The sequence below is a fragment of the Wyeomyia smithii genome, chromosome 3, assembly GCF_029784165.1.
Source record: "Wyeomyia smithii strain HCP4-BCI-WySm-NY-G18 chromosome 3, ASM2978416v1, whole genome shotgun sequence".
Taxonomy (NCBI): Eukaryota; Metazoa; Arthropoda; class Insecta; order Diptera; family Culicidae; genus Wyeomyia; species Wyeomyia smithii.
Genome location: NC_073696.1, coordinates 181,235,215 through 181,255,086, shown reverse-complemented (window position 1 = coordinate 181,255,086; position 19,872 = coordinate 181,235,215). Strand labels below are relative to the sequence as shown.

The following is a 19,872-nucleotide window of genomic DNA, read 5'->3' as shown; positions in this document are numbered from 1 at the left end:
CACATTCACAAATGGCCTGCCAAACCATGGTTTTCACTGGTCCAGGGACATCCTTTCCCTTCGGTGATGTATAAAATTGCGGTCCTGGCAGAGTCTTATAGTCCAGTTTTATGTAGGTTTCGTCATCCATGATAACACACCCCATCATTTTGGTCAGAAGTTTGTCATAAAGCTTCCGAGCTCTCGGTTTCACAGATTCAGCTTGTTTTGGATTTCGTTTCGGCTGCTTCTGCTTCCGACGGGTCTGCAGACCCATTCTTCCCTTGGCACGCATAACGTTACTCGCCGAGGTTCCAAGCTTTCTCGCCACATCTCGTACTGATACTGAAGGATGCCGCTTGTAGTATTCCTTAACCTTTTTGTCCATAGTGAGATCAACAGGCCCGGGTTTTCTACCACGTCTTGGGGTATCAGTAAATGTGCATTCTTCACAATACTTCCGCAATGCGGGTTGAACTGCTCCGACACTTATACCTACTTCTCTGGCTAATTTTCTTATAGAAAGACCACTCACGGTGCCCCATTTGTGCACAATTCGCTTTCTTTGCTCGGGAGAAAGGCCACGCATTTTCAAAATTTCGCACTAAATGTTAGAAAATGACAGCATCTGTTTCTTTTGGATGTAAACAACAGGACGCAGTCAACGTTTGGTTGAATACTGCACGTTATTTGAAATTACTGTTGATCGTAAGTGTATTTATAATTTTCGGAACAGTCTATACAAGCTAACGACCAGTCGTGTGATGCTGCACAAAAAACGTTCATTCTTCCAATTCAGTTAAGGCGATGCTTGACCGGTTAGATCTTTTTTTTTATTTGCTTTGGGACAAAAAAGTCAAGCATGAAATATGCAACTATTGGTAATTTAGCAAAATGAAACAGTTATTTCCGTTATGAAACCGTTTTAAGAAAAAAATCTATCATTGGCGACTTATCAACCCTTTTTATTGGCGGTCTCTCTTACAATGTAAGGTCATTATTTTAAAGAATCAATCAACATCGAGCTTTTAACTTTAAGTGCCCCACAAGGTCAAATGTAGATTTGATATTCTACAATAATTAATCCATATCCATAATCTCCAATAAATAAGTGGATAGTATTTATTGACGTAAATAAAAAAAAGTGGTCAATGACGCCGTTTTTTCCCTGACGTTGTTACAGTGCCGAATCGGTTCGGTACACAATTCAAATATTTATGTTTTTTATTTTCTTTCACACTTTCAGTGACGACCACAGTTGTGTCGTTGGTTAATGAATACTCTAGCAAAATTGCGGGATTCCCAATATCACTCATATTCCGCATAACTGAATCTTATTTGAATTAACCGAGATTTTGATAGTGCGTCTTGAACTGTCCTACAGATCAGACGTGTTTTCGGTTGCTTGTGGACTGGTCTTTGACTGCCTATAGCTCCAAAGTTTGTGTTTTGTCAGTGTGTCTTTTAAAGACTACCTGAAAGTTATTTCCCATCAGTCTTTCTCAGGACTACCTACTTTTGAAATTAACATTTGTTTTAACTTTTTTCGTATCACCTGAAATGGCAGGACGAAAAAAGAAACCACGCATCGCTGCGGGGAGGAAAAGAGAGGCATCTCTTTCTGACACTTCGAGTGTCTGTAGTGACAATCCTTTTGATATTTTGCCTGAGCAAGAAGCTGGTGAAATGGAAGTTATTAGTAATGAAACTATACAAAATGTAAAATATTTAAAAAAGGAGAAAGTTCCACCTATTGTGGCAACTATTTCTTCTGCATTTAATATTTTCAAAAAGGAACTTTCAACGTTTGTTTCTTACGTTAAAGTTACGTATCAAATTGGTCGTAGGGGCGAATGCCGCTTATTAGCCGACTCTACAAAGGGTCGTAATCGTCTTATTCAATATTTAACTGAAAAGATGTATAAATTTTTTACATATGATACGAAAAGCGCCAAGCCGTTCAAGGTCGTATTGAAAGGTCTCACCAACGAACAAACCGTTGATGAGATGAAACTTACTTTAACAGAATTACTTGGCATAGCCCCTACCCAAGTAATTCTAATGAAACAAAAATCACGAGGCGAAAACAGTCAGCGCACTGGAATTTCCCTTGTTAATTATTTAATTCATTTTAACCGCAGTGAGGTTAATAACTTAAATTTTTTTGAAAAAGCACATGCTTTGTATAACGTGCGTGTAAAATGGGAAGCTTATAGGAAGTTTGGCGGAGGTGAAAAGCATATCACCCAATGCCGTATTTGCCAACGTTATGGCCACGGTTCAAAGTTCTGTAACATGGACCAAAATGCCTCATTTGTGGAGACTCTTCTTACAAAAAGGACACATGTCCTGTGAAAGAGAGTGAAAATTTTCGCTGTGCGAATTGTAACGGCAACCATATGTCAATTTTTTACCAATGCCCAGTCCGTTTAGCAATTGTTAAGGCAAGGCAAGGTAAACAAAATTCAATTTCCCAATCAAAACAAACTTTAAAACAAAATTCTCCAAGCGTACCAGTGACGCATAGTTTACCTACTCCTTTGCATACCCGTTTAACATATGCACAGGTTACAGGTAGTTCGAACATTCTACCGCCTAATATTGGTAGTTCGAAAATGACCGCTAATATGGGTAAGCAAAACACGCTAGAAAATAATTGTACACCTATTACCCCAGCTAATATTGGTACCGAAAATATTTTTTCTAATGTCAACTGCCTGGGGCCTATTACGGCAGGTAAACTTTCTTTTCTGCAACATGCAAATTTTACAATTAAAATGCAATTTTTCTGCAACAAGCAAATTTTACAATTAAAATTGTTTCTAATTTAAAATTTAGCAATGATTTTAAATAAACCGGTCAAAATTTTAAATTGGAATGCTCGCTCATTGAAGGCCAATGAGAATGAGCTTTTTAATTTTTTAACAGTAAATAATGTGCATATTGCAGTTATTACTGAAACATTTTGAAACCTAACATAAAATTAAAATATGATCCCAATTTCGTGGTTCATAGATATGATAGGATTTAGGGTTCCGGCGGTGGAGTTGCAATTGTTATTCATCGCCGAATCAAACATCGTGCTCTTCCCCATCTTGAGACGAAAGTTTTTGAAACTTTGGGAATTGAAGTTGGGATTTTATTTATTGCCGCAGCATATTTACCATTTCAATGCACACGCGAGCACAAAAACTATTTTAAAGGTGATTTACAAAAACTCACCAGAAATCGTTCGAATTTTTTTATAATCGGCGATTTTAACGCTAAACATCGTTCATGGAATAATTCTCAAAGTAATTCCAATGGCAAAATTTTATTCAATGATTGTTCTTCAGGATACTATTCTATTTTGTCTCCGAATGGTCCTACATGCTTTTCTTCTGTAAGAAACCCATCAACAATTGATTTGGTGCTAACAGATCAAAGTCATGTATGTAGTGATTTGATCACACATGCTGACTTTGATTCTGACCATCTTCCAATAACTTTTTCTTCATCACATGAATCAGTTTTAAACCCTATGAGCTCTGTTTTTAATTATAACAAGGCTAATTGGGAAAGATACTAAACTCATATTGAGAGAAATTTCAATAATGAGCTTGATTTGCAAAACGAAGTGAATATTGATTCCGCTTTGGAAGCATTAAAATGTGCAATTGTTGATGCCAGGAATTATTCTGTTCCAAAGGCTCAAGTGAAATTTGATTCACCAATAATTGACGAAAATCTTCAACTTCTAATTCGTTTGAAAAATGTCCGCAGACGTCAATATCAACGTTCTCGTGACCCTGTTTTTAAAACTATTGATAAAGATTTACAGAAAGAGATTAAACATAGATTTACTGTTCTGAGAAATCAAAATTTTGAGACTAAAGTTGAAAAATTGAAACTATATTCACAACCTTTTTGGAAGCTGTCGAAGATTGTTAAGAAACCTTCAAAGCCTATTCCAGTTTTAAAAGATGGTGAACGTTTTCTTGTATCCAATGAACAAAAGGCTCAAAGACTTGCTCAGCAGTTTGAGAGTGTTCATAACTCAAATTTGAATTTTGTGAGTCCAATTGAAAATGAAGTCACGTCAATTTGATTTAATTTCTTCCCAGATTTTTTTACCTGCAGACATAATTGAAACTAACTTGAATGAGATTAAATCAATTATTAAAAATTTCAAAAATATGAAAGCTCCTGGTGACGATGGAATCTTTAATATATTAATCAAACTTCTCCCTGAGAGCACAATGGAATTTTTAGTGAAAATTTTCAATTGCTGCTTCAAAATTGCATATTTTCCCAAATTATGGAAAAATGCAAAAATTACTCCAATTTTAAAACCGGATAAGAACCCAGCTGAAGTTTCAAGTTATCGACCAATCTGTTTGCTTTCTTCAATAAGTAAACTGTTTGAGAGAATTATTCTTAACAGAATGATGTCACACATCAACGAAAATTCAATTTTTGCAGATGAACAGTTTGGATTTCGCCATGGGCATTTCACAACTCATCAATTGCTCAGAGTTACTAATATGACACGAGCTAACAAATCTGAAGGTTATTCCACTGGAGCTGCTCTTTTAGACATAGAAAAAGCATTCGACAGTGTTTGGCATAAAGGTTTGATTGCGAAATTGCAAACTTTTAATTTTCCAATTTTCCTAATCAAAATTTTGAAAAAAATATCTTACTAATCGAACTCTGCAGGTTGTCAGAATTCAAAATCTGATAGATTTCCTGTCAGAGCAGGTGTACCTCAAGGTTCAGTCTTGGGTCCAGTCCTGTACAACATATTCACTTCAGATCTTCCTGATTTGCCTCCAGGATGCACAAAGTCATTGTTCTGCGATAACACAAGAATTTCCGTAAAAGGAAAAAGTCTTCGTGTCATATGCAGTCGATTGCAGAAAAGTTTAGATATTTTTTCTTCCTACTTGCAAAAGTGGAAAATCTCTCCCAATGCTTCTAAAACTCAAATGATAATTTTTCCGCATAAGCCTAGGGCTTCTTTCCTCAAGCCAAACAATAATCACGCTGTCAAGATGAATGGGGTTATTTTAAGTTGGTCTGACAAGGCTAAGTACTTGTGACTAATTTATGATTAAAAACTTATTTTCAAAGAGCACATTGAGAGTATACAAGCCAAGTGCATCAAATATACGAGATGTTTATATCCTCTCATTAACAGGAATTCTAAACTTTGTTTAATGAACAAACTTTTGATTTACAAACAAATTTTTAGACCAGCAATGCTTTATGCTGTACCGATCTGGTCAAGTTGCTGTTCAACAAGGAAGAAAACGCTCCAAAGGATTCAGAATAAAATTCTTAAAATGATTTTGAAGCGTCCTCCTTGGTTTGGTACACTCGAATTACATAGACTTATTGGTGTTGAACCATTAGAAGCTATGTCAAATAAAATTATTAACGATTTTCGACAAAAATCGTTGCAATCTTCAATTGCTAAGATATGCTCTCTTTATAGCCAATAAGTTAGCAATTAAGTTAGTTGTTAGTTTACTTCCCCTTTTCTGACAAGTAGGTTTAAATCCCTACGAATGATAAGTCCTAATTGCGAAAGCAAACAAATCCTAACAATTAAAATTACAAATTTCTAACAGTGTTGAGAAGTCACCATTTGTGATTGGACACACATACTCATTATTTACTAATATTTATCATAAATACTTAAGCTACTAACAAGTCCCCCCTTAAAAAAACCGATATTTTGATCCACGAAAATAAATTTCGTGGCACGTCTGTTTGTCTGTGGTTAAATTACGGAAATTGACGACTTCGAATTTGACCAAAAATAGTTTATAATTTGACCATATTTTTGAAAATATAATTTTAGAAACACTCTTTCCTGCTCAGATAAAAAAGCAAAGCCTTGGTGCTACATTCCGATTCGGAACCTGACCTTCTGTTTACTATACACAGATTTCGCAGCCAACTGTTGAGTGTACAGGACAATTGCGGGGCTAGCGCTACGATCCTACTGACACTAACAGTCTCTCCCGAGCCGAGACTCGAACCTACGACAACTGGCTTGTTAGGCCAGCATCGTACCTCGAGACTAGCTGGGGAGGCTTCCCGCTCAGATACAGTATTCTAAAATGTGTGTATAATAAAAATTTTTCAATATTACTACTGATCTCCGCTTGTTTTGAAAACTGACACAACATTACTAATGCAAGCGCAGTAAGAATGGTGTGAATACATAAACAGAACACATTCAGCCACATGATCATGTGCTTAGTTTTATAATAGTATGATAGTTACTAGGGGTACCTGAAAAATTATATTGAGGTTCGACTTTTAATCGGTTCAGTTAAAAATATAGCCTGTTTATAATGAAAAAAAAAAAAATGCAAATGTCGCGATTCACTCTATAAGCGTGGGGACTTATCAACACTTTTTATTTTCGGTCTCTCTTACAATATTAGGTGATTAATATTTACCCCCGTCGTTATTTCAAAGAGCCTATCAACATGGTGCTTCAAACTTTAAGTGCAACACAAGGTCAAACGTTACGTAGTCACGTAGATTGATATTCTAACATAATAATGAATAATCTCGTAAGAAAAGTATTGATTTTAACGATCTTCAATAAATAGGTGAATAGTATTTTTTTTTAATGTAAATCACCTGGAAAGTAGTCAATGACGCCGTTTCATAGTTGATATATGAGCTGACGTTGTTACAATGCCAAATGCGTATGTACACAATTTAAATATTTTTGTTTCTTCTTATGTTCTTTCACGGCTTCAGTGACGACCGTGGTTGTGTGTCATGGATTAATAAATTCTCCAGCAAAAAACCGGGGTTTTCCAACTTGTGCTCAAAACTTGATACTATTCTGAATCAGAAACGACATGGGAAAAGTATAGGCGTAAAGATTAATGTATGGGGCCGTTTCTAAACCACGTTTATAATTGCCACCAAACCAAGAATGAAGCTTGCGCAACTTTTTAATAATAATTTATAAGTGTTACGGAAAGTTTGCGATTTTTCAGCAATCAGCTGTAATTAAATTTTTGAAGCCATATTTGAAATTTATCATAACAAAAAAAATTGTTCGGCTTCAAACAGGCTTTGCCTTATACGACATTTGCCTCTAAGAAATAGTAGGGGTCTTGACATCGAGCTCGTATACGAATACCCAGCCGTAAACTGTGTATCTTCCATTACTCGTCAATGGAGGTGAGTATATTTACGGCTGGGTATTTGTTTACGAGCTCGACATGAATACCCATAGTATTTTTTGCAATGCGTCGAGATTTGTGACATTATACCTGGAAGTATATTTTGATACTCAATGACCGTTGAAAAAAACAACGAGTATACAATTTACTATAACTATAAGCAAAAAGTTTATCATAGATAATCAAACTATTCGAACAAATTTAATTTTTTTATTTTTTTTATACTCAAAAAATTGTATTGAAAATCATTTCGAATATACTCAACAGAATAGCGTAAAAGACTTTCAGCTAATACGCATGTCGTTGGAAGAGTTCAAGCGCAAAATCGAAAATTTCGTAATTTTTTACGAAGTTGACAATTTTGTTGGAGAGGTGGAAGTTTGGTATCAACATTTCAGCAGCATGGGAGCAGATCGTAAGTAATTGGAAGATCTGGATCTTATAGACCTGCTGGCTGAAGTCCGTTCTACTAAAGAACATGTATTTCTATTCGAGGTTGGACAAAGAATAATCAAATTCTCCACTCTGATACCAAGGACAATTTTTCACTGGTTGCCTTGATGTAATATTTCCCTCCCTAAAACAGCCAATACCATTGGAATGTGGAAGGCAGCGAAATGAGCCGACCTAGGTCTAGGTGTAAAAGTTGGGCCATCTTGAGAATCATGTCTTGAATTCCCGGTTGCGGCTGCTGATCAACTCTATCTTCTGCCATGTTCGTGGATTCTTGAGATAGTCGTCGCCAAAATGATATGCCCAAAGGTTTAAAATAACTTGAGAGTTTATATTAAAGAACATCTATTTATATTTGAGGTTGGACAAAGAATGAACAAATTTTCCACTCTGATGTCAATGTCAACTTTTCACTGGTTGCCTTGATGTAACAATCACTAAACACTAGTATTTATTTCCATTTTTGAAAATATCATTTTTATACTTTTAAAATTTTGAAATATTTGATTTTAAAATATTTGAAATTCTGGCTACGCCCATGTAACCAAGATCTTTTACTACGAATGTACCATTAAGTATTCACCGTTGATTGTATAGTTCCAGATTATTGGATTTTTCTTCCGAGTGAATGAAATCACGGAGCATTTTGTCACACTAATGTTCAGCAGATTATTGCAAGACCAGTCGCAGAAAAGGTCAACGTACCTCTGCAGCTCCCGGCAGTTAGCAATAGATTTGCCAAATAAAATTTAAGCTCATCGGCATTAATCAGCTTGCATTCTAGTGGCAAAACAAAACAGATATCGTTAAAAAATAACAAGAAAAGCAATGGGCCAAAGTTGCTTCCTTAAGGCACATCTGATAAATTAACAAAACTGTAGTACTCAGCACTTCCTAGTTTAACCGATAAAGATCAATTTGTAAAATAAGACTTCATCTAGTTAACAAGAGGAGTTGCAACTCCAAGTCTTTCAATTTTCTCTTTTAGAATAGCATGACCAACGCTGCATTCAAAGCTGTGTATATTGTATCCACTTGCAATCCAAGTTCCATGGGTGTAATACAGTGTGCAGCAATTTTGTTGTTGTCGATCTTCCGAGATAGAAGCCATGCTGATCCTCAGAAATGTACGATTTGGTGGCACGTGCTAGAAGATTCCCGAATAAAATTTCAAGCAACTTAGAACTTGCACATAACGAGACTATACCACGATAATTTTGAATGTTTTGCTTGTCGCCGTGCTTGAAAACAGGAAACATAAACGTTTTTGTTCCACAATAATGGAGACTCTGACTGTGCCAACGATTTGTTGAAAATAATCCTAAGAAGTACGCATAGCAGTGATTCACATTTTTTGAGTACAATGGCTGGAATTACATCTGGTCCAGCGGATAAGAAGGTCTTCAGTTCCCCTAGAGCTATCAAAACATCGTTGTCAGAAAACTGCACTTTGGACCGACTAATCAGGTTAGTTGGAACGTTTTGGATTGCTTTTTGGACTTGCCTTGCAGTGGCTGAATATGGCTTGACAACGCTCGAGAAATGTTTTGCAATAAATCCCAGATTCCATCAGGTGAGCTGGCAGATTCGTTCTAAAGAAACATGGTAAATGGGAGTCCGGTTTCTTTCCGTTTTTCGATTACAAATTTGGATTTCGTTCAAGGTATGATTGCGTTTTTATCACATTTTGCTTGTAGAGAATGCGGTTGTAATTTCTATAGTTGCTATTGGTGCAATTGAATTCGCGTTTGAACATTGGGTTGTGATGCTCAGTATGGTGCCTGAGAGCAGCTGCTCTCAAACGTTTGAGTGTTCGAAGTCGCCAGTTCGGGTATTTTCCAGTGTGACTCCCGGTTGTCCTTGACAAGCGTGGTACATCGGTTGTAGAGCTCCTACGGTTACGAAGAAATTGAGTAAACCAATAATTTACGGTTGAATTAGCTTGAGTCGAACGAATGTATCGTTTGAACAGTATTTTGTACTATCAGGAAGCAATGTCAAACACGGATTCCACTTTTCCATGGAAGCCAACATAACACTAGCGTCACTTTGAGAGTAATAACTTGAGAATAAGTTGATAACATATGATGAAATTTTGACAGTATACTAGTGAAGGTTGGTATAATCGGAAAAACCCAAAGGTTTTATGTATGTTAGACCAAACACTTTTAAGCCAATGTAGTATTGTTATGTCAACAATCACCAAGAGATGGTTCTGGCATATTTTGTTTTATATTTTACATACATGCGATGCGAACTTATTGTGAAACAATGGAAATCATTGTTCGTTGTGAAGTATCTACAGCATTGCTGACCAGGTTCTCAAATGGAGATGAATAAAGGTTTCGAACAAGCCAATTTGAAATCTGCACCTTAGACGACAGGTTGAAATTAGGGCTCCATTATAGAGTAGTAATATTATGCGGTCTTTGAACTTTATAACTCTAATTGTCGCTTTCGTTTGAATTTCATTCGTACTAAAGTATCGAAAATTCACTCACACCATTTCCGTTTCAGTCAGTTCAAACATTGAAGACCCTTTATTCAGCTCATTTGAAAATGGTAACATTTTTGTTTGATTCGCTCAAGTCGACCTTTTAGTACGTAATAGAAGCAAGGGTGTAGCATTGCTTGAAATTTACTAGCTTCCCAAAAATAAATATAAGAAATACAAGTATGTTACGTTTCTAAGTTTAACCACAGACAAACAGACGTGCCACTCGATGACGATTTCATCGACCAGAAAAATAACGAGTTTTTTTTTAATTTTGATTAGTGGGCAATAATGTAATCAGTAATGCCGCTTGTGTTGATGCAAGCATTGGCAAAGACAAAAACCGTTTTACAAAAATAAGTTAGTAGGCAATAAACTCACATGGTGTTCGAAGAGGCACGTCTGCTTGTCTGTGGTTTCACTTTTCCCATTCTCTTTCTTTCTCTTTTTTTTTTTTAATACTCTAATATTTATTTAGGCCCAACCGCAAAGCATAACGGGGCCGAATATCTTTTGGAGTAGGGAAAAGCCAGCTTGAGTAGAGTCTGTATCCCGACTGCTCCTCCTCAAACAGGCATAAAAACCCTCTCATCTTTTCTCTTTTATAAATACAATTTAAAAATACATGTCATTAAAACCTACGGCTAACAATAACATTATTTTTCTCTGTATGGGTAAATATCAATTCTTAATACTATTCGTTGAGGTGTGATGGTTCCTTATCTCTTAGAAATCAAAACTTATATCTATGTTCGATGGATCATGTTCTCTCAGAAAAAAGCGATAATTCATGTGTCTCTAAAAAGATCAATGAAAGAAAGAAGAAAAAGAACAGAATTAGTGTGAAACTTTTTGATGGAGGTTGTGTTATAAAAATAAGAAGAAATAGCGAGGAGATAATCAAATTCGATACTTGATAACTCTTAAAAAGTCATAAATAGGTATTACAAGCGCGGGGTTGCGGCTAGCAAGCGCATCCCGTACTTGCATTGTGAACGTCACTTTCTGTTTCCGGAGAGAATCAATAAGCTTGGTCCTTGCTCTGTGGTACTTAGGGCATACGAAGACTATATGATCCATATCTTCGTACCCGCCACATTCGCACAGATTACTATCGACTAAGTTTATTCGATAAAGGTGTGCGTTTGCAACATAGTGATTGGACATTAGGCGCGAAATAACTCGAATGAAATCTCGAGTTAAATCTAACCCTTTGAACCAAGCTTTTGTAGACACTTTGGGCGAAATCGAATGCATCCATCGCCCAAGATCGTCTTTATCCCATTTTCCCTGCCAGTTTGCCAGGGCCAGTTGTCGAGGCAGGTGAAAATACTCGGTATAGGTGATCGGTCTATCAAATATATCTCCTCCTATGGCCCCCCTTTTCGCCAATAAATCAGCTTCTTCATTGCCTGGGATTGAGCAATGAGAGGGGACCCACACAAATCAGATAATGAAAGACCGATCAACCAGCAATTCTAATATCCGTCTAATTTCCGGAAGGAAATAGGACGGGTGCATGACCGGTTTAATCGATCGGAGAGCTTCGATAGAACTGAGGCTGTCCGAGAAGATGAAATAATTACCTGGTGTCTTGAGCTCGATAATTCGCAGCGTATTGTGTATGGCAGCTAATTCAGCTACGTATATGGAGCAAGGCTGTGCCAGTTTGCGGGATATGTGATGATCTGTGTTAAAAATGCCATATCCGGATTGTCCATCCATCACAGATCCGTCCGTGAAAGGGAGTTCTGTTCTGGGAGATGGCCGAATTTTGCCGAAAATATTGATGGCACAACTGTTGGTTTGATGTGTTCGGGGATTCCCTGGATTTCTTGTTTCATCGTCAAATCAAATATAACAGAAGAATTGTTGAGCGATGGTGAAATCTCACGGTATGGAGCAACATCCGTAGGGTTTATCTCCATAGTCAAAAACTGCTGGTATACTAACATACAGGGTTTTTGAACAACTTCCAAACATTTCGTATAGTTCTCGATTATCATTGGGTTTGCTATCTCCGATCTGATGAGGAAACGAAGAGCCAACTCATATAGCCTCTCTTTGAGTGGTAGTACTCCCGCAAAGACCTCTAGAGACATGGTATGTGTCGATTGCATGCAGCCTAGAGCGATACGCAAACAAAGGTATTGTATCCTCTCTAGCTTCAGCATGTGTGAGGCTGCGACACCTCTGAAGCATATGCTGCTGTATTCTATTACGGGCAGAATCGTGGTTTGGTAGAGTCGTATCAAATCCTCTGGATGAGCTCCCCATGTGGTTCCTGTTACCATCCGAAGAAAATTAATTCTCGGTTGGCATCTTTGCTTCAGGTAATTGACATGTTTTTCCCATGTGCACTTAGAGTCACACCATACTCCTAGATACTTGAAGCTAGGTGACTGAGTGATGGGTCTTCCGGACAGAACTAGCTCGAAGCGAGGTGGTGGTCGCTTTTTCGAAAAAACTACCATCTCCGTTTTTTCAAGCGAGAACTCGATTCCAAGACAACTGGCCCAACCGGTCAGATTATCTAGCGTATTTTGCAGGCTGTTTTTCATGTCTACAGCTAGAGTCGCCGTGACTGCTACAACGCAGTCGTCGACGCGTATTCGCACACCAAACAACACCACTGCGCACGCGAACGCTAAAAAAAAAGAGCGGTAAATTATTTTTCGGTAATCCACAGAGCACTCTAGAAAAACGACTTTCCTGCTCGGCTGCCGAAAAGACTATGACCTCTTTCTCTTTTAGGAGGAACAATGATTTCTATTGTAAGAATATATTCGAGGGCATGACGTGTTCACCTGTACAGACACTTTTTGCATTTCCATACCCCGAGATTGCTAGAGTGTACACAGAAATTGCGAATATCCAAAAAAAAAGAGGTTAGATTCAACGCAAAACGGACAAACACTAAATCACATGTTTACCTATATATGCAGAGCCGGATTTACGATTGTGGGGGCCCGGGGCCCAGTTTACAGTGGGGGCCCCAAAATAAAACAAACCCGTTTTTTCATCGTACGAGTTAAAAACATTTATTTGTTATTGAAAAGTAACCAGAAAATTGATAGAATTTTTTTACGAGTTTTTTTGCAGAGAACTTATTGATTGAATAATCAACATTCTGCTCCTTCAGAATATTGTACTCTCAACTTAACAATGCTAAGTTTGACTCCTTTCACTCTCTATAGTCGTACGCAATCTATTTTCAATCATCTTCGAAAAAGACCTTTCTCCAGTTGCGTTCGAGATCATTAGGCACAAATAAATCCTTAAATAAAATGATTTTTGCAAGGCACTAACGAGTTTTTGATTTTTTTCTTCATGTAATCATCTTTTTTGAGCTCCACTTTGATATACGCGGGGTTTTGTGGTGACAGCTCATTTTGAATAAATGTAATAATAAATTCGGTTCTTGCTCACTGTTTATAGACAGATCTAACTGTTGAATGATTTGGACCAGAGGTGCCAGATGTTTTCGAAAGATGTCTGCAACTCGAAATCTGGAAATTTTTTCTTGATATCTGAAAAAAACCTACCGCAATTTGAAAAAAAAATTCGATCCGCAGGCAAAAATTTGCACACAATTTGAGTAAGACTGCGCATACATAAGGCTACGCTGGCAATAATCTACAGAACTAGGAAAAAACTACACACATCTGCAGGTCGATAAAATCTGCACACGGACTCTGAAAATCTGCATTTTACAACGCAAATCTGGTATCCCTGATTCGGACAAGTAAACTTATTTTCGGAATCAACAGCAATGCATTAAAAAAACTTGTGGATTATGTATTTTCTTTTCTGCTTGATCTCCCATGCGCGCTGGATCGATTCAAATGGTGTGTTAATGTGTGTCATTCCAAGAGAATCGAAGGATCTTATGGATGTAGTTGTGATATTGGCGCTCGCGAAAAAATAACACTGAAGAAAAGTTTCAAATTGAAATGGTCTGTTCAAATTTTTGATTGAATCTCATTTTTGATAGAGAAAAGTACTTTTCTCGTTTTGTGGGGGCCCTGAAAATGTGGGGGCCCGGGCCCCCTCTTAAATCCGGCTCTGTATATATGTTTTGTTTTCGTTTCAAATTTGACCTTTAGGTCCTCTGCGCCACCTCTAGCCCTTTAATGGAATTCAACCAATTTTTTATATGTTGCTTATTGAACCCCAGGAGGTCTATTAAAAATATGAAAAATGAATATGGTACACTGGGGTCGCTTTTTACGAGGGTTGTTTTTATGCGTTTTCTTTAACGGGACATTTCAACAATAACGCGGACTATTTTCTCGATTCGGAAGATCATTTGTACGCGGAATCAAATAAGTTTAGTATAAGTATATCTAATCTTTTAAATGCGGTACAACCAACCGCGTAAAAAGCGACCCCAGTGTAATAAAATAGCATTAGGAATTTGATATCAGAAATTATGGCAATAAAATAGCATTTAATTTGATGTGCTAATGTTTGTTTCTGCTTTATTAGATATGAATAAAAGAGTTCAGTCTGCATTTTAATCCATGCGGTCTATTTGTGATACAAATATTTGGGAAAAATCATAAAAATGAAAAACATATGTAACAAATATTCTTACATTTTATTTACCCGACATTCATTTTCAAAATACAAATATGGTAAAACTAATAGGTTACTTGGTTTAGTAGCACTGGGAAATTGCAGAATGAATCAATGCTGTTTAACATAAACTCATAAAATAGTTTGTTTCCACAGTATTTTTTTTCTGTAAGTTGACGGGCTGCAACACGTTGCCAATTGGATCTCGACCCTACTCCCCAACAAGGTAAGCCAGCCGAACTTACACATGTCGGTCGAATGAACGCCGTGTCTCGTGAGGAGGACTTGCGATGCTTAGGTTAGGCTCAGAGTTTTTTTTTCCTCAATAACTTTGGAAAAAATGATTTATTGTTTTATTTTCTGCTGTCAGCTGTTTTAATTAAATTGTAACGTAATCCAAAGTTCGACGAGGTACATGAAACCTTCTGCACTGCCAAATAATCACTCCATTAGGCAACTTCACGCTATATGACCCCATGTGTACCGCACCGATCGATTATTTCGATCATTCGTGTTTATTTTGTCTTTTGTTTGGTTTTCATTTATTTTTGATCTAGCCATGAAACTTATGGAAGTTTTCTGTTTAAACGTAGTGGTACGTCTATTGTAATTGGAATACTTTTGTTTCTGGCAAAAACGGTTTACATAAAACATGAAGGTCACATGATATTTTATTTACGCGCTCGAATGATAAACTTGTTTTTTTTCGATCTTATATACAATACGTTCCTCACTCCAAACATCAATGATAAAAACGACCTCAATCAAGATTGGGGTAACAGTTTCACTTGTCTAATTTGCATTTCATTCTTATCCTATGGGTTTTCAAATCGACGAGTGAACTGCAATTTGAAAGATTGAGGGATAGAAATACAAAGCATTAATTGAAAAAAAATCTATGCGTGAAAATTGTGCGAAAACAACAACATAGGTAGAATATCGCCCCGACACATAACTGAATCGATCCGACGATTGTCTTTTCGGTTAATTAGCAAAAACTACTAAACAATAAGCACACTGCTTGATTCATTTTACTTGTGTGTTTATAAAGATGAGTGTGTACACAATTTTGTCAGTTTTAACACTACATTTTATGTTCCATAATATCAACCGTTTGCCTGTACCCTTAGCAAAAATGTAAGATTTTCAGTCTTATTTATGTTTTTTTTTTATTGAAAACTACACTGATTTTAATGTAAATTGTCTGATTAAACATGCAGCAATTTCATGTATCTTCTAAACGCCCTGCGTCAAGAAAGGAACAAAACAAAACCACGAGTTTTTATGCCTATGTGATACCAGTAATATCAAAATAATCTAATTGAATTGGATCGTTCCATTAGTTTACCAAAATAAACGGCTTCTTGTGTTCCATGCATATACAAATGTGCATAACCTGAAAATTCCTTTCGATAAAAAAATTATAACATATAAATTTTCTGAAGACGCTATTGTTGAATTATATCGAACCTAAACATTTCTAAGTGGCAACTGTACAATTAATTATTGTTCTAATAAAAATAATAATAAATATCGTTTTGCTCACTTTGAAACTGAAGAGTTAGTTTGAAATCTACCCTTATGTGGTACATACATAGTAAATTTTAGGCTGCTTTGAATACATAAATTAGTTTGTCTTTCTTTTGCAGACTAGTGCGTCGTAATGTTGTTCCATGCTCATACTTCGGTCGACATCTTCATTAGTTTTTGTAGCAATCTCCACAATTTGGTAGAAAAGTCATATGACAGAACGACTCAGTCAACCAATGTTATTGGACGTTGCTTTCATTGGTATTTTTCATTCGCCTTTTAGTCGCTTGGTAAACTCCTCTTGCTGTTTCTCCTTCCACTCCTTCTTTGGTTTCATTCGTTTCAGTTGACCGTCCCACACCAAATCCACCAGACCGCCTTGCTTGGCAATGACACTCTTCACACGATTAGCAAAATCGATTGCTGACTCATTCTCGCTACGCGTCATTGCTGGCAAATACCAGACATCGCAGACGATTGCCCACGATGTCATCATCATGTACAGGTACTGCATCATCGAGTAGCGCGAGCTGTTCCAAAACGCATCACCGAAACGAGCGTCGTATCTGAAAGGTGTGAACATGTTTAGTGTTGTTCGGCATACATCAAACATCTACTAAATACGCTATCATAAAGCTACGCCCAGGCTGACTGTATAGCACAATCACATTTACAATTTATGATTTTTTATTTATTAATTGATATTAGAGTTAATGTGAATTCTAGAATTGAAAAAAAAAATATAATTTAAAGTTCAAATCTAGTTAACATTGCTGTTTTCCTTCAGAGTATAAAGCGTCTCCATTGAACATGACCTTGTGGTATTGTATAGGATTTTTTGGACGACATCGAATTGCATGCAAGGACAATGTCTATCTACGACACCGAGACAAAATTTGGTTTATTTTATGGATTGTTTTCTTGGACTGAAATTAAATAACTTAATAATTTAATAAATCAATTGAACTCAGTTTTGATTTGATAGCATTAGAAAATCGCCCAACAAACAACTTCCGTCAAATCTTTGATAAGTTAAAAAAAGTAAACTTGCAAACTCATTATCTGTTTACAGACTTCAAGGCGACGTGAAATTTGATTAAGCAGGGCTGAAAGTGGTCAAACTGGTAAGAAAAAGTGACTTTAGTGACCAAAATTTCGAAAAGAGTGACCAAAAAGTGACTTCAAAGCTTGAAAAAAGTGACCTAAAAACTTGAAAAAAAGTGACGTCGATAAATCGATAAAACTAGAAGCGGTGATGACAATTCAACAATTCAGGAGGCCTCTCAGTATAAAAAAAGCAGAGATAAAAGACACTAGAGAGCATTTCCAATTTAACGCAAAGAGAATCGAATCCAACACAAAGTAAAAAACTGTATTTGCTCTGCCAATTAAAAATTTAAAAAATATCCGCTAAAGCGTAGTTTTATACTGTTTTCCGATGAGTTACTTATTGTTTCACGAGAAAAAAATATTTTTTCCTTAACTAATGAACACTTTCCAGATTTTCTAATGTTATCTAAGGACCCTAACCCTGTAAAACATTGAATAGGGAAATTGCAAAGCTAACACTAGCATAAACTTGCACATACAACCAACTCTTCATGATGCAGCCGATCGATTACGGTGCCAATGGAATGTATAGAAACGAATCGAGCTTCGAATTTTTTCATCGATCAAAAAAAATAAACCTTTGATCAATACGAGCGTGGAAAAATCCAATTGAGCTGAAATTTTGCATCCAAAGGTGAGAACACGAAACTTTTAGCTCTACCGCTAAACGATACTCGAAGGACTATATTTTTTCAGACATTCCATTGGCCTCAGGTAAAAAGTTCCCAGAAAGTCAATTTTTTTCAAAAAAATAAAAAAACTCAGACTTTTTAATAATTTTATTATTTTAATGCAAGACATTTAGCATAAAAAATATATTTCGACACATTCATGCAAATTTTTTACTTCGGAAAGTCGATTTTCGTCTTTAATGTTTGGTTCTGAAATGAATTGACTTGGTACTTAGAAAATTATCGAGCTTGGAGAGTGAATCGAGGATTTGATTGCAATTGCTGAGATTTTTTTTTCTTCATCTAAAATTGCTGAGATATTCATGACAATCAGTGGTGAAACCCGGGCGGAAAATTTGCAAGTCAACAAGTAAAATCATCTTGTAACCAGTAATTGTAATTTATTATATTTTCAAATGAACAGCATTTAAAGCAAAGCAAAGCCTTGGTGCTACATTCCGTATCGGAACTCGACCTTCTGTTTATTTTACATAGACATTACAGCCAACTGGTTTAGTGTACAGGACGATTGCGGGTCTAGCGCTACGATCCTACTGACACTAACATTCTCACCGGAACCGGGATTCGAACCTGCGACGACTGGCTTGTTAGGCCACCATCGTATCTCAAGAACAGCTGGAAGGGAATAACAGCATTTAGCAGTTTAATACAAATTCATGTTTTAGCCGATTTTGACACGTCTTGGCATAGCAACAGCAGATTGTCCGTTAACATCATCAAAATCAGTAGAGTAAGCACGGTCGTTCTCAATTGACAATTGGTAATTGATAGCACTGCACTGGTTAACAGAAGCGAAGAAAAATTTCTCTAAACTTTAACTGGAAAAATGAAAAAATTATAACTTTTTGAACCGTTCTACAGAGGACTAACTCGAGTGAAAACCAGGCCAAAATTATTTTCGCTACTATTTAGCAATATTTTGGGTAATATTCGATTGTGAAGCGAAAATGAATTTAATTTTATTGAATCGTTGTTGAGCTGAAACTCTGTTTGGAGCATGCGGCAGAGACCCATCAGGTATTTTATTTTTTTCTATTTCCCATGTACGCGTAAGCTCCTAACGTCAAAATTTGTTTAAAATAGCATTTTTCAAACGGGTCGCAAGTGTCAATCCGAACGTTTCCGGATGAGAAATTAACAAGAATATGCTCGTGATGAACTTTCATTCCCAAGAAGATTATATGATAGGATTCCACGGAATTTTTACCTTTTTTGATATTGCAAAAGCTTGAAAATACAGAAAAATCACTAATTTCGAAAAGTTTCTGAGAGTAGTTATAATTTTTTAGTGCCGGAATTTCAATATATTGATATAAAAAATATTGATCAAATGTCTTTTTTTTGACGCCTGGCACAAGTTGTTAGTATAAATGATTCGATTCCCAAAAAAGAAGCTTGAAAATTTGTCAATGTTTACAGTACTCTCAGCATATGTAAATGCAGTTAAAACTTAATAGAGTGATTCCATTTCGTAAAGCATTTATTCAAGCTGCAAAAAAATATAGCGGCACCAAAAAGCCTAGAAAAACTTTTTTCTTATTTTGGCCAGCTTTTTGTTCTAGGCACTTCTCTGGTCGTTCCTAAAAGTTTTGAGGCCCCTAGTAAAGGTAGAAGTGCGTCAAAACGCCGCAGAATAATTGCGCGCCGGGTTCGTCGCTTCTACGTTCGTTGCTTACGGGAAAACTTATTTAATTCTCTGAAAAAGTTATCTTTGCTAGGAGCATCAAAATTCAAAGGAATGGTTGAAAAGCTAGAATCTTTCATTTTTTCCAATTTTGGACAAAACCTGTGTTTACCAGTTTAATTATTCTCCCTGATGGCACCCATGAAGATGACACTC

General features: G+C 36.5%; 1 protein-coding gene across 3 annotated transcripts in view; it reads right to left on the bottom strand.

Moving 5' to 3' along the window:
- Positions 1-14,703: 14,703 nt before the first annotated feature.
- The window catches only part of LOC129731514 (glycerol-3-phosphate acyltransferase 4), a 31,526-nt gene continuing 26,357 nt past the window's right edge, over positions 14,704-19,872 (bottom strand). For all 3 annotated transcript variants that reach the window (XM_055691585.1, XM_055691586.1, XM_055691587.1), the window contains one exon: positions 14,704-16,796. In XM_055691585.1, the coding sequence (XP_055547560.1) occupies positions 16,499-16,796 (298 nt within the window). In that variant the 3' untranslated portion in view covers positions 14,704-16,498. The remainder of the gene's footprint in view (positions 16,797-19,872) is intronic.